Source organism: Nipponia nippon, unplaced genomic scaffold (assembly GCF_047370975.1).
Source record: "Nipponia nippon isolate SJK-2023a ecotype South Korea unplaced genomic scaffold, ASM4737097v1 scaffold_9, whole genome shotgun sequence".
Classification (NCBI taxonomy): Eukaryota; Metazoa; Chordata; class Aves; order Pelecaniformes; family Threskiornithidae; genus Nipponia; species Nipponia nippon.
Window position 1 is genome coordinate 26733977 of NW_028262413.1, and position 23933 is coordinate 26757909.

Sequence of the window (23933 nt, forward strand, 5' to 3'; positions counted from 1 at the left end):
GTGAATTAGTGGACTGAGGTAATTTTGTTCATATTTACTATTCTGTGACAAGGTTCTAAAACTTCTCTGTGCCTCCAGTTTCTGCCGTTTAAAACGGGGATACCTAAGCCACTATTTTCAAACAGGGGCTCCTGGAATCATTATATATATATATTCAGTTTTGAACAACTAAAGCAGTAGTCTGAGATACAAGCCAGCCATGACTGACTGCCAGCAGCACAGGATGCTTATAGGAGTTGCAGGTGTTGATATAGCAGTCAAATCTATCTAGTCTCAAGTTTTATGCATGAGACTTTCTCATATAACTCTGGCTGATCCATTTGTATCTCATGCAGGTAGCACGGCTTTTTCTTTTCACTTCCAGGACTGCACAAATGCGGCTGAGCAGCCCCTGGACCAGTGGATGGGTCCCAGAGCTGGAGAGAGATGACAGTGCTGCATAGCCCCCGGGGAGCGTGCCTTAGCCTCTTCTGTCATGTGAGTGCAGGGTGTATGGGCTGTGTGTGTGTGGGGAGAAATGGGGAGCAGCTGTCGTGCCAAGAACGAGGGGAACAAAGGATTCCAGCTATCGGACCCAACACATCAGCTGTACCTATCAGATAACAAAAAAAAAAAGTGACAGGGCTGTGCTGCTGTTAGTAACCTGCCACACTGGGCAGAGGTGAGGTTTAATTAGTATCTATAAAGTGTGCTGAGATCACCAGGAGCAATGGACTGTGTATTTTCCAGGCATCTTCTGTTGCTGGTCTAAGATTGTCTAAGAAGCATATGACTGTTTCTGTATGTACCACATATCAATTCTCTTCCTTTTGTTTTTATCCTTTCTTCTCTCCACTTTTTTCCTCTCTGTTTTGAATTGCTCTCAGACTGCTGCAGTCTCACTTCCCCACCTTCTCTGGCACAGATACCAGGAGAAAATGTGATAGCGTTTGCATAGCACTGAAGCACTAGGACTCAGGAGATGTGAGATGTGGACATGCTGCACTACCTTTGGTGACTCACAACACCTTTCCGTGGTTCTGCTTTCCTTCTATCTTCCTGCCAGGCTAACCTTCTGGACTATCACCTCGCCGGGGAAAGGACTTGCTTTTATTGTGTGATCGTATGGTGTCTAATACAATAGGACCCAACCTCAGCGAAGACCTTTAGGCACTCCCATTATATGAATGAGAACAAGATTGTTGGTGTCAGTAATTAACATTCTTGTGGGATTGTTGGAAATGCTTTGGGATAAACACCACCTGGAATCCTCAGCTGGCTTATGTGGTTTTAAGCTGCAGAGGAGGCCGATCCTGTTCACACGAGAGGGCATGGATCATCTGTCTCTTCTCTTACTGGGTGTGCAAAAAGTCTTTCAGTCCAAAGAGGAGTTACAGTACCTCAGTGAGAAGTAGGACACTGGAAGAGTGAGGGCATTGCCAGTGGGGAAGAAGAATGGAGACTCAATTTTCAGTGTGTCTCCAGTAATGATCTCACCTGAGAACAAAGACTATATGACAACTACCAAAACAGAGAGAAAAATACCAAACTAAGTGTCACTGATAGCATTGTGAATGCCTGTGGCGCAGTGTCATCCCATGACAGGCTTCCAGAGATGAAATCTCACTCTGGTTAAATGGATGGCAAAAATCCCATGGACTGCAATAGCACCGGGCTTTCCCCTTGGGGATTACCTGGATTTCTCTCCTTCTGAATGCCCAGACAGCCACATCCCACATCATTATGCACATTCCGATAACAAATAAATTATTCTTTTCCTTTAAAGCGTGGATTGGATTCAGTAAACCCTGCATTTTGGATTCTAGGTTCCCTCTATCTACATCTGAAATCCCTGAATAAACAAACATTGGATTAGACCTCAACAACTCCCTCCGCAACTGAAGCCGTTAAAAACATTTCACACCAACGGCTCCGCTAGTATTTCAGACTCTGTTAAACACTGGCTCAGGCAAAGGAGCTCCATATTCGTCTCAAACTTCCCAGGGAACTAACCTTAGTTATTGGAAGGTCTGCCTCCATTTATGACCCTTCCTGACTCCAGCGAGGAGTTGGAATTGTTTAGCTGTTGACATCAGGAATGACATAAATATATGCTGGGGTTAGAGGGTTTCTGGCAAATGGCCTGCTAACCTAGAATTTGCTCTGCAAAGTCAGGAGGATAACTTTTAACCTCAGAGCAGTTTGCAAAACCACATCTGTGACCAATAAATATGAAGAAAAAAAACCCAAATCTAGTCCCTACTGAATGATGAAAGACAGCTGGGCACTATGGTGCTGGAGTCAGTATGGAGAACTATGCAGAAATAATCAGACAGGTCATCATTGCCAGAAGTCATCTGTGGATGTAGCTGATGCCTCATACACAAGGGAGGCAGCAGAGCAGATTAAACTGAAGGTGAGTATCTCATAGCTGTAAGTCTTAAACTTGGTGAGCCAGGTCTTTATTTGTGCTGCAGCCCCTTCTTATCCCAAAATTGCCTTAACCAGCTGCTAGAGGATGCCAAGTAAAGGAAAATTCTCTGGATAATAATAAATTGTTGTAATGATTCAGCATCACCTCACATCCAGCTAAGCAATAGAGAAATCTGGATCAGAAAAATGGACACAACCAGAGTGCTACTGAACAGTCGAATCCTAATTTCATCACCCTTCTTGTGGGCAACACATAACCCAGTGCAATTTACAGCAGCTCTGAAACAGCTCCAAATCTCAGCAGGAGTCGGAAAGGCTCAGTGCTAGCCTCAGGACTGAGGAGTCGCAAAAGATCAGTGAAGTTGTCGTTGTTCCATAACGTTGCTTCTGCACCAAAAAACAGTAGGTTGGTTTGAAATATGAAGCACCTCAAGCAAAAGACAAAATTTTAGTCACTGAAATTAAGGTCCTCCTCTGGATCCCTCTCTGGAGAATACTGTCTGTCTCCGATGATCATGCACAGACTCCCAAAGAAGGTAAATTTTGAATTTAAAACTGTACAACGTCAATGTGTGAATGACAGCATTAAATCTGGGCTATAAGGCTGAGGTATCTCCAAGAAGAGAAAAACACCTTTTCCTCTCAATCGTGTAGCAGTGGCTGAGGTAGAGGAGGTAAATATATTGTCTCCAACTATTAAAGGGTGAGAGAATCATTTATACATGTATATTACATGCTAAAGATGTTTTTTTTTTTATATAAGAGTTTAGAAATGCTGACGTTAAGGTGGTCTGTGCAACTGTAATTTGTCCCTTTTTTCATTTGCATTATGATACACTATTTAATTGTAATTAGATCACACGCTGTTCTTTCGACAGGTTCCTGGCCTCACTCATTGTACAGAATAGACTGTGCTCACTAAGTAATAATTTTATTTTCTCCTCGCTGTTCACTATGTGGCCCATGCTTTATTTACTGCACACTATTCAAATATTGTTCTGAAGACAGATTTATTCATTTCCTCCTGGGCTTTTCCATGGTACTCATCACTATGGTATCCAAGTGCTTCACAAACTCTAATTCATTTTCTCAACACTGTTGCGAGAGCTGATGTTACCCTTATTTTACAGACGAGGAACTTAGGCATACAGACAGAACAGTAAAAAATATCTTTTAATTTTAGATATCCAATTAGAAATACTCATGGCCTGATTTTGTCAGAAAATATAACATGGCAAAGCATCTAATTTAGTCAAAAGTTGAATAAATTCTCATTTACTGCAGATATATCTGCAAGTGCTCTTCACTTCTGCAAATCAGACTTCAAAATGTCAAATCAGGCACCTAGGAAGTGAAGACTGCACAATTAGTGCATTGCTGTGAAGTCTCTGTTTTAAGCACTGTGCTTTGCATCCCATAGGAGTCCTGAGGCTGAAGCCCCTTCCTGGAGCAGCAGTCACCCACCTTGGCTACAGCGCTGTGCTTGCTTTCCCCACAGTCCCTCGCAAGGTACGTAAAATACCTACATCTGATTTTTATAGTAAATTAAGTGGAAGTTGTTCAGGCACTTGTCTTGGGTTCCTTGACCTTGGTTCAGTGTCTGAGCCAGGCTTATCCTTTTGCACTGGCAGCCTTTATTCTGGTATTTCATAACTTGGGAGTGGTTTACTTTGTAGCCTAACTACTGTTGTTTTAATACATGTGTATTTCTCTTCCATTTAGAGATAACCTAAAAAACCCCAGCAATTTAATCCTGTATTGACATCGATGTAGGCCATCAGCAATGTGGAAACTTACCCTAAATAAGAAATGTAATAGTTTGCATGCGGTCCAGCACTCAAAGGGGACGAGGTACGTTCTCGGTGTATTTCAGATACTTGCTGCCAGTGGAGACATGACCCTTTTCCAGGTGGTCTTCGTTCCCGTTCCTAAATCTGCACTTTTCTGCTCTGCCTCCCTTCCTCAGTCTCTGCCATTCCCATTTCTACATCCCTGTCTCTAGTGAACTCCCACCTCCTGTCACCCTTGCTGCATCCCACACCCAGCCTCAGGGTCACACGTCCTCCTCCCTTGCCCCGTTCCCCCTCTTCTGTCTCATCCCTTTTGCCCAGCAAATTTTCCTTCAGCCCTTAGCCCGATAATGTACTGGTCTTGTACTGGTCTTCCCAGTCTGTTTTTAAGTCCTCTCCCGACAGGCTGGCTTCCAGACTCTTGCTTATGAGCTTCGCTTTATCCTTCCCTCCAGGCAGACTGTTTCCCCTTCCAACTCCCAGTTCCCTTTCAGCACCCTGGAGAACCTGTCTTTCTCCAGACCCTTTGTGCCTGCCAACTTGCTCTTCCCGGATACAGTTCTGGTCCTCACCACATGTTATTCAAGGAGCTTCCTGCTCCGTGTTTCCCCAAGAGGACTGGAAGGACAGGTTCCCCGCTCGCCCTTCCTATCCTCAGACTTGGCATGGTCCAGAGCAGCTGGGAACTGGAACTGCAGGTCCAGCTCTGACTCCCACAGCCCTTGGCTGTGATGTGCTGGGTGCGCGCGGAACTGCTGGAGAACCGCACTGCGAAGCGCTGGTAAGACCCCGCCGAGCGCAAGTGGGATTTTCAGTAGGGTTTTCCATGGTGGGTTTTGAGGGAACACCTCTGACAAAGTGACCATTCTTGTTTTCAGACTCAAAGATCCCTGACAGGAGGAATGAAAGAAGAAATGTTTATAATTTAACCTGAGGTATGAACTTAAGATGCTTAAATTTCAGCACAGTGCTTAGTCTGGCACTATTAAAAGTGACTGAAGGTAGGATTTTATGATGGGAATTGCTAACTAGCTTTAATAGGAGTTATACTACCAGTCCTGCCTTTTAATCAGTGCTTCCATTTTCAGTATAAATTACAGTTTGTTGCTGGTAATCCTTCTGGCATATCAGATATCAGCGTAACTCAGCAAGCGTAATATGGAGAAACCCAAACATCCTTCTGAGGAGGTAATTATTCATCATTGTGAAAATGCTCCAGGATATTTTTAGTGGAGGACAAAACCCCTGTTTCCCGACAGAAACACCAAACAAAATTGTAAAATAATGAAGCAAGTTTCACAATGAGAAACACTTCAGACACCTGTATTAGCTGATGCTTTCTAGTCACGTCAACGTGTAATTATTTGTGCACATCTCTGCACCCGTATGTACAGCAAAATGCACACCTGCGTTTTGGTTCACTGCAAAATGCGTCAGTGTCTGCCTTGCCGAAAAGCCTCTAAATAAACAAATCTGCAAATCCTGCTGGATCAGGGATAATTCCATGGGAGTATAGAGGTGCCTGCATTGAGAGGGACACCCTTGCCACACACAGAGAGGTTATCAAGGTAAACCTCCCTGAAATTAGCCCTCAGTTCCTTAGCAGGAGTGCCACTACCAGTGTAAAAGCCTGTTTCGTCATGGAAAAAAAATATTTTAAACTAATTTTAAAACATTTTGCAATACAAACACACCTTTCAGGGGGATGTACCCGTGTTTCACGTCTTGCAGTGCCCCAGGGGTACAGTTATCTCACAGTTCCCAGTTCTTGAGCCCTGGTACTACATAATTTATGTACTGAAAGAGACGACTCAATTAGTCAATAATAAAATGAGCAAGGATAGCGTGTACATTGTAAAAAAAATAATTTGGTGGGCAGCAAGCTGAGATGGAAAAAAATACAAGGGTACACTTTGTGTGATTAATGAAGGAGGAATGTATATTTATAGCTCTTACTGTATCCTTTGTAAGGATACAGGATCCAACAGTAAGACTAAAACCAGCTGGTAACGATGCAGCATTCAAATGATTCGGATTTGAATGGCAAATGCTATATAAAACCAATTACCCCCAGGAGGATGAAAATACATTTCATTTGCCTTTTGAAAGCATGTTTGGTCTTTTCTTCAAATTTATTTATCCTTTGGTTTGTTGAGAAACACGCTTATTACGAAAGCCGACATCCCAAATTGAGCAGCAGAGATCACCCCCCAAGAAAACAAGTGTCTGCAAGTTATTTTTACGAGATCCGTGAGAGATGTTTTTTCTCCCGGTCGCGCTGGAGGCGGGGTTGCCGCATCTCCCCGCCGGTTCCCAGCAACGCGCAGCTACTCCTGACGCGCCGAACTCCGCCAGGGTAACCAGATTGTTTTGCACGTCTTCGTGCATGCGCCTCGAGCAGCTTTTGCAGCCCCGCTGGGCTCCGGGGAAGAGAGGGCAAAAATAAAAATTCATTGCATTGAAAGACAGCAACCTTATTGCATCGCGGCCGTCTGCGACTCTGTCAGGAGCAGCGTCAGGAGCGACGCGCCACCGAGACCTGCCGAAACGCGGGGTCGGGCCGCGGTGCCGCCTCCTCGCCCCCCGCGGAGCTCCCCTTAGGGCCGGGGGGGGCCGTGCCGGCCGCGGGGGAGCGGTGCCGGCCTGAGGGGAGCGGATCCCCGCCTGAGGGGAGGGGAGGGAAGGGGAGGGGGAGGACGGCCCGGCCCGGCCCGGCTCGCCCCGCCCCCCGCTCGCGCCTCCTGCCGCCCTTCCCCGCGGGCGGGGGCGCCGCGCAGGCTCGCGCGCAGGCGCGGTGGCGGGCGGCCGGGCGCGCGCACACCTGGCGCGGGGGTCGGCGGCGGCGGGAGCGCGCGGGCGGGCGCATGCGCGCGGTGGGGGCGGGCCGGGGGGGTGTGGGGGGGTGGGGGCGGGCGGCAGCGAGGGGAGGAGCGCGCGGCGGGCGCCCCTCCGGCTCCGTGCGAGGGAGCGGCGGAGCCCGGCGCTGGGACCGGCCCGCGATGGAGTGAGCCCGGCCGCTCCCGCCCGCCCTCCTCGCTGGCCGCTTCTCCGGGGCGGCTGCGCTATCCCCGCCGCCCGGCTGAGGGCCGCCTCCTCGGGGTGCCGCAGGGGCGCAGCCCGGTGGCGGACGAGCGGGGAGCGCGCCCCGGCCGGCAGGCAGGCAGGCAGGCAGGCAGGAGGAGCCCCCCGGGGGAGGGGCTGGCGCTGGGTGCCCGGCTGCCGGGCGCGGGGAGCGGAGAGATGGCGGCGGGGAGAGCCCGGCGGCTCCTCGGCTCCCTCTGGATCGCCCTTATCCTCGGGCAGCCGGACCCGGCCGGCGCCGCCGCTCGGAGCGGCTCCCAGAGCCTCCTCACAGGTAAGGAGCCGGGCGAGACCCTGACAGCGGCGGCGGGGGCCGCGGCGTCGCGGGAAGGGGCGTGCGGCGGCCCCGGGGGCGTGAGGGGGCGGCGGTTGGGGCGCGGAGGGAGCCGCCGCAGGGGGGCAACGGGCGCCCTCAGCGCGGCGGGGCCGGCGGCCCGAGGGAGGCGAGCGGCGGCGGCTGCCCGCCCCGCAGCTGCCGGCGCGGCGGAGCTCCGCTCCACTTGTGCGAGCGGGACGGTCTCGGCGGCGGTGCGCGCACCAGCAGAGGCCACTGCGCACCTCCGTGAGCGGGCGGTCATCCCTGCAGCGCCGGGCGGAGCGCGGGAGGCACCTGAACCCCTCTCTGCGGCGTGAGCGCTTCAGCGAATCACCTGCGCTGCGGGCAGGGGCGCGCCTGCAATGAGTAGGGGCACAAACGGGCTCCGGCTGGGCTGGAGGACCCGGCGAGCGTCACTGGCACCGGCAGGGACCCGTTACCGGAGAGGAGATGACAGGCAACCTGTGGAGAGAGGGGAACTTGCCTGAAAACTGTGCCGCAGTAGCCCAGAAATGAGCGATCTGGCAGCATTTCAGTCGCTGTAGTTCTCACACCTTTTACTATTGTTACCTTTAATGATCCGTTATTGAATCCTGCTTCTTTATAGGCTACGAAAAACGTAATCTCATCCAGATGAAGCATGGTGTGCCTACGACGAGGCTTTCTAAAAAGGCCCTTGCAAAGGACCGTTAATACAGTAGAAGGCTCCCTAGTTTTGCAGTAATGTTATCTGCTCGTTTTGCAAAATGTTGGCTTTAAAAAGTAACTTTTTTTTTTTCTCTCCTTGTCTGCAACAAACTAGTAGAAAGCTTGAAAGAAAATCTGGTCTTGAGTGTTGAATGCTGGGATTTTTTTTTAAATACTGCCCTGTAGATTGAATCCTGATATTTTAAGAGAGCTCTGTGCAAGTGGAATTTGGAAGAAACTGATGCTCAAATGAGTGGTTTTTAGCAACTTGTAAAAGTGAGAATGGTTAAACTGGTATTAAATGGTGTAATTGTCATGTTTCAAATCGCATTAGGCAGAAACGTCCGTGGTAGTTCTCAGCTTAGATACTACTGATGTAACCACGTATGCTGACTCCTGTTGACAGGGAATATATTTATTTATTCTCTTATACAGTACAAGCTTCGGAGATTCCAGGTCTGAAGCAGATATTTTTTTTTCATTTTGAAAAATATTATACTTGGACTCAAAGTTATCTTCAGAGTACGTGTAATAGATAAGTTACTTTTTTGATGTGTAAAATCTTACCACGTGATGATTCTTTTTCAGTATTTACTGCTCTACTGACAGCTCACTGTAGTTACAGTCGTGTTGGTTGCTCTTTGCCACTTTAAAAAAAAATCCTTTATGGTTTGAGGAAATCAGATTGATAGGTGGAGTTTTATCTGTTGAAGCCAAATATGTGAATTAAGTCAGCAAAGGGAGAGTGATGTGCTGAAAGATGCAAAATAAAACCTTCATTGAAGCTGACTTTATCAGAGTGGGAATTTAGAAGTATCATTGTGGAAATCTTGGAGGTTCTGATGAACCTCTACTCTGTCCTCTTTCTCCTTTGTGGAAAGTGCTTTTATGCTATATCGATGGGTACTGTCCCATTTCATCCCCGGCAAGGACCAGAAGCCGGGCTTTCCCTAACCCTGGGGACGTTTGTACCAGATGTTTAGAGGGAGCGAGTAACTGAGGAGGGAGAGGCTTTCTTCATTCTTTGTCTCAATGAAGATGAGATATTTCATGTATAGTGGGTGAACTTCATCTTAATTCACACTATTTCCCACCTGATTATTATTATTTTTTCTTAAATAGAGGATATTCCATGTACTTTCATATTTGGCAGGTGGGAGAGGGACGTTCAAGTCCCTCCTTGCTTGCAGGAGAGGGAGTCGGGTACAAATGTTCCACATCACAGATGAAATCGCTCCCCTTTGTGCTTTAGATGCAAGGGTGATAGTGCCGTCTTCTGTCCCGTGTTTTGTGTGAAGCTTGATCTCTTTTGCGTGCTTGCAAGAGTCTTGTTAGGCTGGTGTGAAGGGCCGGAGAGGCAGAGGAACACCTAGTTTCTAGGAGGTTTGGCTGTGAGGCTTGCGGCTCTGCTTGTCAAGACTGAAGTGCTGCTTGCTATGTTCAGGTTTTTAATGCAAAGAAAAAAAAATACTGGCCTCTTGGTGTTGGTAAAGATGACATAAATGAGCAGAAGTTATAGATTTGGAAGCCTGTATTCTTTGTATGTAGCCTTGTATGTTTGAGTGACATTCGATCCCATTTATAAATAGCCAGTCATTGCTCTCTGAAGAAGAAAAGAGTGTAGCTGAATTATTTTAGGAAAAAACTGTATAACTTCATTTATTTGTGTATATGTAAACATTAGTGTGTTTCCTAGTCTATTTGGTTGCTTTGCAAATAAGGTAAAATGAGCTACTGATTTTAGAATTAGGACACAGTTTCACTTAGCTAAGTGAATAAAACCAAAAACATCAGTAGTAAGGAACAAGCATGAAATTAAGTTAAATCCTGCCTCTTGTAACTGCTTGAAACCAACTTGAGATTAACATAAAAACTTTGATCTGAACACAGGATTGCATTATTAAGAATAAAATTGAAGTTGATGTTATTTTGAGTTTTAATAGAAACGCTGTGATAACCTATATACACCATTAAGATTGCAAATTAGATTATTCAGAAGCAGGAAATTTGTTCTGTTTCTCACCGGTATTCTCAAAGTCCTTGGAATCGGTATGTATTTTGTTGTTAAAGGATAAAGTGGCAGTTTTGGAAGTCCGCAGTCAAATGCAGTTAGAAATTGGTGGGCATAAAAGCTGCGTAAGACTCCCAGAGCTGAACAGGTCTTTTTAGTAACGTGGTGGTTACGGATCACTGGTGCAGTATGTGCTGCTACATAGGATGCTCCTTGTAGGATGTGGGAGTAGCGTATTGAAAGCTAAAGAAGATGGGAGCATAGATCATCTGGGTTCCTTAGCAACATAAGGTCATAATTTGTTTCTGTTTTGTATGCACTTCTTGATTATTTCTAAATATATCGCAAGTTAAAAATAGAGTAGAAATATTCAGGTCTCAATTACATCCCAAGTTGCTTAGCACGGGTCTCCAGTTGATATTCCTGTTTCATATAAATATGGTATGTGTCAGCAACGTGTATGCTGGGTGTTGCATATGACCTGATAGAAGCAATTTGATTGCTTATAGCTCCTGTGATGTGCGGAGACCACCAGCGCCACTGCTTATATGCATGTATAAAGACAACAGTGAAAAGGTCTGTTGATGCTGGAGCATATTTCTCGTGAGGATGAACTATTGTTCTAACAATCTGTGAATCGAGATACCTTTCACTGGGGTTGTGGTGATGCATTGTCACTTGTCCTCAGCTATAAGCGTCTAAGTTGCATATGGCTTTTGCAGCATGTGTTTTATTAGCCATCTAAGAAAATTATTTGACTTGCTTATGAAGCTATCCTAATAAACTAACATTTAAATTTAAAAATTGTAAGATGTGTGTATACATCTGTGCCTAATATTTATCACAATGAAGAACAGTGAATGAAAATTGTCATCTTTTTTTAAAAAAAAAAAAAATCACTTGGCTTAGTTACCTCCCGCTAACTTAGCAGTGCAATTTAAGTAAGGAAATTATATACTGTGGTTTTTTTCTTTATATAAATAAGAGTATTTGGTTATTCCTGATGATAAAATGTTGTGATTTGGAAGACATTAACCTTCAACCAAAGATTCTCAGAGAAGTCTGAAAACTACATAGGCACCTAACGCACGTTTGCTGTGTTGCCAAGAGAGTGATAAGGAGTGAGCATGGAAATGGAGTGGGAGTTTAAGAAAACTACACAAAGAGCAATACGATATGTTTCTTAACCTTTAGTTTCAAACTATAAAAACACTTAACTTGTGCAGCATCAGCCTGAGATTGATACAGGGTTTGAAAGCAAATTTTTGTACCATCGCTAGTTTGGCACGGAAATAACTTTGTGTATAAAATGTATGCTGATATGTTCATAGCTAACTTTTCTAAACATTCAGTGGTTTTATATATGCAGGATTTTAAAACTTTCACTTTGCATTGTCTATGAGGAGGTATAACTGGCATTCTTGCTAATAACTGATTAATGCTCATTTCCCATAAGGAATCTGTCCTAGCATCGAGAGGTCAGTCAGTGAAAGGGAGGCTTCTCTCCACTTCTGTTTAACCAGTTTGTAGGGATTTCAGTGGCTGCGCTATTAGAATTCAGCTGGCTGAAGGGCCAAGATTGCAGCTTCTCATGCGTTCAACTTCAGTGCTAGTTACAGAATAGGTTTATTTACTTTCCTCTGAATGTTAAGAACTGGGTGTTCAACCCCTGAAAAATGAAAAGCCTTAGTACAGCGTTTGGAAATGGTAGCTGAGGCAGTGATGTGTGTTTGCTTAGCCTGTGTGCTGGGCTCTGGGTGGAGCGATACTGCCTCGTATTCAGAGAGGTGCTGCTTCAGATTATCATGCTGAAATAGATCTCTGCACCTTGAATAGTTAAATATAATACTCTGATGATATTGATCTTAAAAAAAGGCAAAACAGCTCTTAATAGAGAAAATGTCTCAGCACTGTGGAAACAAGTCATATTTTACTGATTGGATGCTATTGATTTAGTTCTCCAGTTAAATCGCCAAGATGAAAGTGGTAATCTTGATTAATTCCATATAAATAGATAAGCACAATTTGTATGTGTATAGTTGGAGAGTTCTTTCGGAAAACTGAAGCCCTAGCTTTATGTGGTATTTCAGATGCTCAAAGTATTTTTTTACCATTTAGTATTCATGCTGAAGAGAATATCTTAATTTTACAAAATAAACGGACCATCAATTCACAATAAACCCTTTTTGCATCAGTTAAAGTAGCTTTTTTTTTTTTTAATGAAAGCTTCCTTTATCAACAGGAGTGAAGGAGTTGGCAATGTTCTTTCTGCTGCTAAACTTTCTTGGGAGTTTGGATAATTCCCTGTAGTATGTGACAGCCATGAGATGTTTGAGTTGTGTAGAAAGTGAAGCAATTTAATGAAAACTATTTAATGTCCCCTTAAACAATCTGATTAAGAAGTAAATTACTACAAAGCAAAAAGAGTTTATTTTTTTACACTGTGACTAAACAATATTGCTCCACTCATTGCTTCTGGATGTTTTTGGGGTACTTGAAAGTGATTGGAGATGTTAGCAGGAAAAAAAGCACAACCAAATCCCTAAAGGTGCTGTTCAACTCAGGAACCCACTGGCCTCCAAATATGTAACCTTACGTGTTTTTTTTTTTTTTTTTTTTTTTTTTTTTAATGGTGCTCACTGATTCTCATTGCCAGTCTTTGAACTTTCCTGGTTCAGCTTTGGTTTGCTATAGTGAAGTGACCAGGACTGAGTATGGCATTTTTAGGAAGGTACTGGTAATTTCTGATGTGACAGTGTTTTATACTTCCTATTCCTCTTGCCTTCTAGTTTTCATAGTTATTCAGTAAGATATCTTCTCTTGAGTTGATAAGTTGATCTAGAAACAGTGAATTGCATGTTAGAGAGGTCTTTTTTTTTCTTCAAAATGCAGTGTTCTGTGTACATTAGCCGTGAATCTTCTTTGCTGTGAAGTAGTTTGTGCAGCTGACTTGATACTGGTTACCATTGAAGAAATTCAAGTGCTCTGCTTATGGTGAATTTCTTCATTTCCAAATTTTAATCTATTGCTCTTCTTAGTGCATTGGATAGGTGTTGGCTCATATGAATGACTTTAATCACTATGAGTTTTGGCAATTCAGTTATTTTGTGTCTCATCAAAGCGTAGCAGCCTGATAACTCTTGGTATCCTCTGGTCATATAGTTTTGTCCAGAGGTCTTTTTAAAGTGGAAAAACTGTTCTGTGATTAAATTACTCACTACTTCATTCATCTGTTCAAAGAATTTGAATGTACAACTGTCCTTTGTAGTTAAGTTACGTAAGATTTTAATTAAGTTACCCATACAGAAGTGAATCTCACCATGTTTTTGTTAATTTTTTTTTACTGTTCCATTAAAACCTCTAAACTGTATATTTGCTGTTTTTTTTCATTTTTCATTTATCTATTACAGAAGCTAAGAAAGTGTGTTAATTTTTGGAAGTAGCTGAGACACTTACAGGTCCATCAGATGTTTCAGCCCTGATGCGTTTTTACCTGGTGATGATGGGAGAGCCATGCGAAAGAAAAACTCTTTACCTGTGGTTGACTGCCACTGAAGACGTGAATGTCTCTGTTGCCTTGTTTAGTATGATTCCTATGTTTTTGTACTTCTACCCCCTGCTCCCTTAAAATTTCACTTCGTCTCTCCTGGTTTTCTAGTTGCCTGTATACTTTATATCCTTTTGGGTTTCAGTGGGGTTGTATTTCTGCTTGATCGGTATAGCTCTGTTGAACTTTGCCACTTATGTTTTTTTTATCTTTCTCTTTGTCTTAGAAGTGTGGACAACTTCTGAGTTTTTTTTGATTCTAGCTTTCTGTCCTAACATATATGTGGGCTCTTAATATTCTACCTTTGTTTTTATTTGATGTCTTTTTTACATGTCTTGAAGCTGTCGTGTTTTGTAACACTGGGTCAGAGCATGTGTCAGCAGCCAGCACAGTTGTCTTCCATTATTATTATTATAGTTTGATAAATTTATCTTGTTTGATGTGCTTTTAGCTTTTTTTGACATGTGTCTAATGTTGATGTTGACCTAGAGGCGAATAATGTGGTACTGCTAGTATATGTATGGTATTCTGTAGTTTGAGGCTTGTACCAAGGTAGGTTTAACTGGTGTTTCTTGCCTATTAAAATATTTAAGTTAGACTTCATACACTTTGGAAGAGATGTTGTGCTTCTCTGCAGCTTCCATCTATTTCATGTTCTGCATGTAGTTTACAGCCAGGTAACAATGAGTGGTTTTTCTAGAATAATTTTGCTTTATTTAGTGTTTTCTTTACTAAGATATTTTGAGCCATGGAAAATCTTAGTTTGTCTTCACATTTATGTGAATCTGTGAATACATATAATATTTTTTTATGTCTGTAACACAGCACTTCCTACTGCATTGTCTTGGATGTAAAAACTGGAGCCAAAATCATGAGAGATACTTCGATTTCTCTTTTATCTTGCTTTTGGCAGGGAGACCTTTGTATTATTGGCATCACTAACAGCTGCTTCTGACTTGAGCACTTGGGGGCAACTTCCCGCTTTTTTTCAGCTCAGTTTTCAGTGTAATGGTCCAGCAGCTTGCTTCCACTTGGGCTGAGGTGGAGTCAAGTCCTTCTGTATAAACTTCATCTTTCTCAGTTTTCTTCTGTAGTTAATGAACCTGAACATCTCTTCTTGACACTGCTCTGCGGTTCATGCATTGAAACCTTATAATGTAACTGTAGTGAGAAAGGGAGAGCCACAAATAGAGGCGTTTGGATATTCTTTCTAAAAGTAGAACAGGCTGCCAAAAGTCATTTAAGTTATTAGACCTGTCATGACTTTTAAAATCTCTTGAGTGTGTGTTGAGTATAGCTTGCATTGTAAATTTTAAGGGGTTACTGTCACATTGGTTAAAAAAATGAATAATTGCTTGAAACGAATGGTTGTTGCAGTGTTGTACATAGCAGACAGGAAAGCTGGGTCTTAACAAGAAGATGAAATAGTTCCAAAAGTAATTTATAAAGCCAAATGTTCCTGTTTAAAAACAGGCAAGGAAGTAAGTATAAAAGAACTGGAAATAAAGGAAAACTGCATCCAGAAACATTTTTTTGATGTGGTAGGACACCTGAACAGTTTGTAGTATACTCCCGTGCAGTTGGAATTGGCATTTTCGGTGTTGGGCTGTGAGTGCTCACATTGCAGAAAATCCAGGTATTTTGTTATCAGTTTGTGAATCTTTTATTAGAAATGTGTCTAGGCAGATATGAAATACAGCAGATATGAAGTCGTTGCCAAACGTTAATCCTATTTTCATGTGTTTAGTTTCAGCGTTTCAAGCTGGCGCTGCCATTAAAAGGAGGAGGACCTGCATGCTATGCCCTTCCATTTGCTTTCACAAGCATTTGTGGAGGATGTAGAGAGTTGGATCAGTTCCCTGATCTGCCATGCCATGTGCCTGCACGAGTATTTGCATTAGCAGAAGGGAGAGGGTGACATGAGCACGTGGGAACAGTGTCATGGGAAAGCAAGACTGCTTTTTCTGGTGGGGGTAGAGATTGGCTTAGTATTTGAACATGAAAAGCTCTGTGAACAAAATCTATCATGTGTCTTCTGTCACCATATTAATCTTTAATATTATGATGTATTACAGCACATTGATTTCAGATCTACAGACTAAAATTTTGTCAGAAAGTGTACCTTATTGTTTTTAAATGAATTTGCTAATAAAATGTTTCATAAAAGTTCATCTTTAGGTTGGTAATGAATTCTCAGTTTAGCTTTCATTACTGTTTTGGTTTTGTTACTTTTTCCCCACACACTAAAATCTCATTTATTTGACTGTTTCTGAAGTGGGAATACAGCTACAAGTTTCATCTTGAAGTACTTAGCCTTGAGGAAGAGAAATCTAAAACTACCAAATAGGTTACACTTTCAGAAAAGGATAGTGGCCTGGTAATTCTTTGAATGCACTAGCTGCTTACTTGCTTAAAGTCCAGCGGAAACATAATTTCATGAGGATTACCTTGCGTAGCATATCATTTCAGGTGTCGCTTTGAATTTGTCACGTACTGACACCTGCGTTGTAGCTTTGTGAGGCCAGGATGTTCAAAATCATCCCTGTACCAATAATGAAATCCTGTAAGGAAAACACTGAATTGAAACCTGGTTGGGAGTGTGAGAAAAGCTTATAGATGTCGTAGGATGTGACAATATGCTGGTGAAGGTCCATGGGAAGCAAACTGGGCAGCCAAACCAACCTCCAATGTGTGAAGACTCCCAGCCACTTTAATGGCGAAGGATGATATTGCTCAGTTTTTCTCAGGAAAAAAATTGATGTTGAAATTAAGTGTCAGGGATGTGCACATACTGGGAGGCTGGCGTGAAGGCATGGTGTACTCAGGCTGTACAGCTTGGGGCAAGCAGGGGGATGGAAAACTGTTCCCTCCCTGCACTGTGGCCTGTCTTGGTATATTTTTGGTGGTTCTGCAGAGCAGTTTAGGGAGAGTTTTTGGAAATTACTTAGTTACTCTTTTTTGCTTAAGGAGATAATAGTAATACAGAGGTAGAAGTTATTATTATGCTGATAAACTTGCCTCTACCAACCAACATAATGGTGTAATGCATCTTGACCTAGATGCTGATGAAGGGACAGTCGCAGGGATTACATCTGAAATTACAGGTGTATGCTCTTATTCATTTCAAGGGTAAATTTAAATACATTTTATGGGACCCACTATTTCTATTAGCATTAAGAGCCATTAGAGAGTATATTGCAAATTTTGGGTGTGACAGCCCTCCTTCATAATTTTCCCAGGTTGCTTCCTTTTCTAGGATCTGACATGGCTTGTCTTCTGTTTGTAGTGTAAAATAGCTTATTTATCCTAATCTTCACACGTAGTTGTTAACTTATTCCTAGCAGAGCCTTAATTTTAGGTCCCGTAGTTTTTCTTTTGCTGCTATAGATTCTTTTTACTTATCTCCTTATTGGAAGTTATGGTAGTTTTTGAAAAATATATAAATACTAAGCAATCAGAAACGGCTTAGATATCCGCAGTGATTTGGTAACTATTTCTGTGTGGTGGTTTTATGTAAATTTTTTTGAGATGTGGATGAAAGAAAACATGCACAAACCACAGCTACAGGAAATGTAGTGTCATACTGGAACTACTGAGGTTTTTTCAGTTGTGCTATTTGAGTGTAAATCAGTGTTCTTCACCTTTCATTTTGTTGTCTTTGAGTACAGACAAGTAGTATTCCTTATAGCTCATGTAAATGTTGTAGGTCTAGTCTAAAATAAGGAGGCAGAATCTGCAAGGTAACACCACAGCATGTGAAATAGAGGTTTTCATATTTTAAATTTGAGGCTTTCGGAGAGGAGAGAAGTTGATTTCTGAATGTGGAAGGAGGAGAAGCCAGTTATCAAATGTATCCAAAGCAGGATCTGATAATATTCTGACTTCTAGGTAGTGCTAGTTAAAGGCTTATTCTGGTTCAACTTGATTGGAATATCTTGTGCTCATGGTAATAGTGTTATCAGTCCAAAACCTGAAGTGTTATTTTTTGAAGTAGTGTTTTCCAGTTGTTTCTTTATTTGCTGCTGTTGCCAGCTTTTCATTTTATTGTGGAAATCAATCTAAAAGAAAAAAGACAGCATTCACGGTAGCTGAAGGTATCTGCCTATACTAAATCAGATCTGTGTGTGTGTTTTGATCTTTTTTTGTTGTTGTTGTTGTTCGCTCTGGAACTTACTCTATAGGCACCATTAGTCATGACTCCATAGCAGAGATTGAGCCTATGCTTTGGAGTTTCATCATCTTTGCTTTCATGTTCATCATGCACAGGCTTTATTACTTTAGTATAACATTTTCAAGCATGTCCCTTTTGACTGTAATAAATAAACAAGGACCTGTAAGAAATAGATTTTTGCCTTTGTTTTTTTATCTTGCGTGATCCTAAAGAAAGGTCATTCAGCAGAAGGCTGTGAAGGGTTATCAACTGATTGTTTCTGTTATGATTAGAGATTAATATATATAGTATATATATAGTGTGTATATATATATAATATAATCTAGTATAGCTCCTGTAATATGAGTAACTTTGTCATTCTTAACTTGCATGCTGAAGGGCTGTTGGTTATTGTGAGTGCACAGAGTGGAGGAGAGGGTGTGATGGGGGTGATGGTGTTTATTTAAAATAAAAAAAAATAGCCTTTGTCAAGTCCGTCTCGCAGCTACTGGTGGTATCAGGTGCCTTGCTGAATTATTACCAAATGCGAAGTGAGATTCACTGGCCTGTCTTGACTGTGATTCCCTTGGGATACAAAGCAGCTGGATTGAATTGGTAAACTGAACCTCAAATCACAACGTGTTCAGTGAACTACCTATGTCGCTAGCATCTAATTTCTTGTAACTTGTGCAGTTGTGCTGCGTGTCAGTTGTATTAAGAAGGGAAAGTGGATTGTAGCTTGAGTTGACGGTTTGTATCAGTAGCCTGAAGATGGAAAACGTATGTGTTTTTTAAAAAGTGTGACTCTTACAAAATCAAGAAATGGCTTTAAGATACAAAATGCACTCAAGGAGTTCCGTCAGATTTAACTTTGTCCTGCAGTGTCAGAAAAAAGGTAGAGTTTGATTTCAGCTAGGGAGAGGTTGATGCACATGTCGTAATTCCTTTTTCATAGCTGTATGGTTATTGTGTGGTGTTACCTGTTACCATGGATCTTAGGAAAACTGAAGGATAGAGCTCATGTCACTGCTTGAAACACCTGAAAGGGAACGGTAGAATGGGGTAGTAGTCTGTTCCCTAACGGCCAGGAAATTGTCATGGATGTTCTTGCTGATTTTTTTTTTATTTTTTTTAACTTTTTTTAATTTTTTTTTTTAACTTTCTTATTAGTGGTTTCAGAAACAGGACTTAATCTTCTTTCAGGGCTTCCAAAGGTGCTGTGTGGGTGGGGAATTGTGGTGCAGAATTCTCTGCAAATAAGCAGAAAAATTTCTGTTAGTGCTGGGCAGTTTTTTAATTGTGGAAGCTATTTCAGTTTTTTAGGTAGCATTTTGGAATTCTAGTAACACCACCACCTTTTGCTTCATCCTTTGGTAAATTTCAGGCAGAGAAGAGATTGGTAGAAGGGCTTTAGACGTTGACCAAATGATATCTGTATCACTGTAAAAGCAGATCCACGTTTAATGCATTCTTCTACCTTTTATGATAATAACTGTTATATTTATGCAGTCTCTTACAGCAGTTTGAATCAGAAACATCCATGCTTGTTCTGTAATTGCTTATACACTCTTCCAAGGCTATAACACAGCCTTCAGTGGTGTCTGCGTAGAAGTAATTTCATTTTGAGGTGCCATTTCCTAAATGTTATACAATACTTGTTTTCACGTCTTCTGATTTGCATGTAGGGGGAAAGACTGATTGAAGAAGGTAGCTGTAATGTACTCTGCACGTGCATTACTGTGCACTGTAAACGAGGTGAAAATGAAAGCATGAGCTTGAATGGACAAGTTGAGCAAAAAACTCAACTTTTTTCAAAAAACCCCAAACCTCTAGTTTTTGTAATTGTAACTGACCTGCATTTTAGTATACCAATGAGCATAGACATGACTCAAAACCAAATTAAGATGGTGTAAATATTTGGCAAAAATAGCTCATAAATGCTGTCCCTTTGTGTTCCTTTCCTTATCAGGCTTTTGATGCAGGAAAAGAGCAACTGGACAACTTTGCATTTACAAATCATTTAGCTTACCAGAAAGCTTAAGTTCAGTAACTTATCACAAAGGCATTACATGTTAGTTATTTATCGTACACTTTGATGCTGGAGTTCTTGCTTTAATAAACTGTTCTGGGGGAGGTGGTTGCTGTGTTTTTTAGTTTAGCTCCTCCCACCCCTCCTCTTTGTGTAAACTCCATAGTGAATTTCCTCAGCATTTGCCTGCAAAGTTACTACTAAGCTGGATTTCACAACTTTTTGATAAAATTAGAAACACATTTCTGTGATAAGTGTTTAATTGCTGTGACTTTGTCATCCCTATGTCTAACTTTTTTGTCTCTATAAAGAAAGAACTGGACCTGATTTAATTTCTCTTCTTCACATATGTTTTTGCACTTTCAAACTTTGCTTTACAGAAAAAGATCAATAAAAAATGTTTATTGTGGAAGTCTAAAACTGCTTGTGACATCTGGTGTCGTTCTTTACCTAACTATACTTGACTAAAAAAGAAATCTGGTCATCAGAACTATCACAGAAAATCTAAACTGCTCTGGTTAATAGGACAGTCATTTTAATTTAAGCTTGTAAATTTTTGAGAAACCGTCCTGATAACTTGGAGATATTTCTGAGCACGGCTGTAATATCATGTAAGATCTTTTGGAAGCTGCTTCATGATTTTTGGTTTACAAAAATAAAGATTTTAGAATATACTTATGCAATGTGGACATAACCTGGTTTATGTCATCGACAAAGCTAAATTTAAATAACGATTAGGAAACTCTATGTAAGTCTTGTAGTTAAAATCCCTGTTAGAATTGTAATCAAAAATTCTCTGTGTGAGTCTATTTGCTGATGGATTTTTCAACCCTGAAAAAAATCCTAGGCTTCCTTTTGCATCCTGCCCACCCCACGGTGTCTGTGGGAAGTTCCGTGAGATGCATAATGTACACACAAATATAGGTAAGGGAGAAACACACAAACAATACAGGAAAAATGGACAGAGTTGGATGCAATCTGGATGTGTAAGGGAGGCAGGGAGCTGGTGAGCTGAGCTATAAAGTGCCACAGATCCTTGTTAGGCAACAGCACCGACATGCATAATGTATCAGATGATGGTAGTAAAAGAGTTTGACAGATTTTTCAGTGCCTTCCTCTTTTCTGTGCAAATCCACCTCAGAGTGGGAACGAGTAGCATGTCATGCTGAGCTTCAGATTTTATGTGGGCGAGTAATGTGTTTCTACATAAGTCCCTTAGACCTTCACTGGATTTGCAAACTGAGGTAGTTACCTACGTTTTTAAAACTTTTAAAATTTGTGCAGCTTTAGTGCTAATGTAATGCATAAACGTGTACGTACTTTGTAGAAGTAGGATTTCGCTTGATAAAGTTACAGAAATAGAATTTGTTTTTGTAGGGAGATGGTTGTATTTACTCTGTAACTTGCTGTAAAGCTGTGAGGCTCTGTAAGGGTGTTGAAGCTGCTCAGCAGAGCTACGAGGTGAATAGGGCTCCTGAGAACTGGGGTGGGGAGGGGGAGAATACCCTCTCCCCACCCCAGAATTGGAAAGGACAGCATTTAAACTCTTCCTGGCTGTCAGCAATTAGCTTTCAAGTAAACATTGAAAGGATTTTTAAATATGTGAAGAGGAGTGTAATTATGAGACTCTTACTACCTTAATGTGGCCTGGAAGCCACACTGTGATTGAGTAATTTTATTTAGGTGTATTTACTTGGCTAAGTAGGTGAATGTAAAATCCAAACCTGAATGCTGTAGCGAGGGCCTCCTTCCTCAGGATTGTTTTCTTCCAATTAGCGTGCTGCTCAGAGCCTCTCTCAAGTGTTCCTCTTGTTCCTCATTGTAGAAAAAATATTTTTCCTTTCTTAATGCTTTTTTTAAACCACTTTAACCCTTGACCACGACAGTGTGAAGTTGAATAGAAGAAGAACAGAGTAGTTGTCTGTGCCTGTACCAAGACTTGAAATAGGAAGAGAAATCTTGCTTTCTAATTTTGCTTGTTCTCTTTTTTTCCTAGTACATATTAGTGCAAGAGCAGAAGTCTGCCTTGCTTAACAAACACTTACAAACTTTGGTTGCATCCATGGAATGTAAGGCCTTTTAATGATGCAAAAGTATCACAGAATTTTTAGAGGTCTTAATTTGTTTGAAGCTCAAAAAAATGCCATTAACGTTGTAGTTTAGAGTCATTACCAGTATTGTGAACCCCAAAAGACATCCGTGTTCTTTCCTAGGCTTTGGATGTTAGAGAGCCAGTCTTTCTTTCCGAGGCTTGCTCTAATCCTGTTGCTGATATTTTCATTGCTTGACAGAGCAGAGGAATGTCTGAGGCCGCAGCAGGGGGCTGGAGAAAGCTGTTAGCCATCAATGGCAGCAAGAATTGAGCTGTGATGGGGGAAAGGCTGCTGCACTCCCCTGCATTCGAAAAGAAGTGACTAGAGCCCAGCAGATTTTCCTTCCCAGGATGAGGAGGAGTAATTTACACACGGCGCAGCGCACTTGTGGTGCGGGAAGAGATGAAGGCTGAATTTATGCAGCTTCATTTGCTCGAGAAATTAAATGCCGTTCTGTAACTGTGGACACTAAGGACCAGGATTACAACTAATTGCTTTATACCTGAAGTGACTCGTGCCCTGCCGTGCCTCTGTGATACCAGCTTTGGCCAATAGGTGAATCAAAATTACATTCATTTTTAGTGGTGGTAAATTGTAGAAAGATTAAGAACTTGAACTATTACTTCTGATGTGATGGACATCAAAGACAAAGCCTTCCACAGTCTGTCGTGGCAGTTTGTCTAGGTGGTTCATTGTTCTTAATTCACACTTGCACTGGCAATGTTCTCATGGTGAAGAGCTACTTTGTAGATTTATACAGAGATAGAAATAAATCCTGAGTTTTACTTCCTGGCAAGAAAAATTTGTATACTGTGAAAACTAAGTGAATTTCAGTACCCCAAAGACAAATGCAGAAAAGCTTCTAAGAAGTAAATATGTTCAAATTATATTTCTGTCAACACAATTGATGTCACATGTGACTTAAATATATATATATATATATTTTTTTTATGTCTGAGGTTGAACAGTTAAAATATTATTCTGGAACATTACAAAATACTGGGGTATGGACAGCTTACACGGAAAGGCAGATATGTGTTCTTGATGTTGTTTATTGAAACATTAGTCAGTGGCATGGCCCTTTGATGTATCCTTTGCTTGAAAAGTATTATGAATCTCACTGTTAGATGTGAATGATGCCAATATTAAGTCAATTCTTTCTCTGAAAACTGAGTAGCTAATCAATATACGGAATTTTTTTCTGTGCCAAAAATTGATTTTAACACTTCTGATCTGTCTTCAGCTTTCCTGGGTCCTTGGGACATTATTTGAACAAACAGGTAGAGAAGCATTTTTTACATGGCTATCAGTTTTGTGGCATGGCATGGATCTGACAAAGGAATTAGATGTATATAGTCATTGCAAGGATTTTTTATGTGGACTAAACAATATAGTTTTTAGTGTATTAAAACAGAGAGGTTTGTGAGAATACAGTACAGCTAGCTGCCTTGTGTCTTGAAAGCTCCAAAGAAAGCACTGTAATTATGTTCACTAATTCAGAAGAATACAACCTGTGAATTTGACTCAACAGTTTATATCAGACACAGGTATCACAAAAACCTCTAAGTACTTGTTTTGGTGAATTTGCTAGACTTCTAGACTTCTAGTACCCATCCAAAAATCTCCATGGCATGAGAACTTCAGGGTACATTTTTAATTTGCATCTGTGAGAGGTAGAAGGTACCATGCATACAGATTTATCCTGCTAAATTTAGACATAAAGCATAATATTTAGCTCAAAGACTTACTTTAAAAATAGATTAAAAAGTGTACTTGTCTCTTGCTGTAGAGCAAGCTCAGCTTATGGGGACTTAGCA

General features: G+C 41.7%; 1 protein-coding gene across 9 annotated transcripts in view; it reads left to right on the top strand.

Annotated features, from left to right (window-relative positions):
- Positions 1–7120: 7120 nt before the first annotated feature.
- The window catches only part of NEO1 (neogenin 1), a 220275-nt gene continuing 203462 nt past the window's right edge, over positions 7121–23933 (top strand). For all 9 annotated transcript variants that reach the window (XM_087744390.1, XM_087744386.1, XM_087744395.1 and 6 more), the window contains exon 1: positions 7121–7557. In XM_087744390.1, coding sequence (XP_087600516.1) covers positions 7443–7557 — 115 coding nt within the window. In that variant the 5' untranslated portion in view covers positions 7121–7442. The remainder of the gene's footprint in view (positions 7558–23933) is intronic.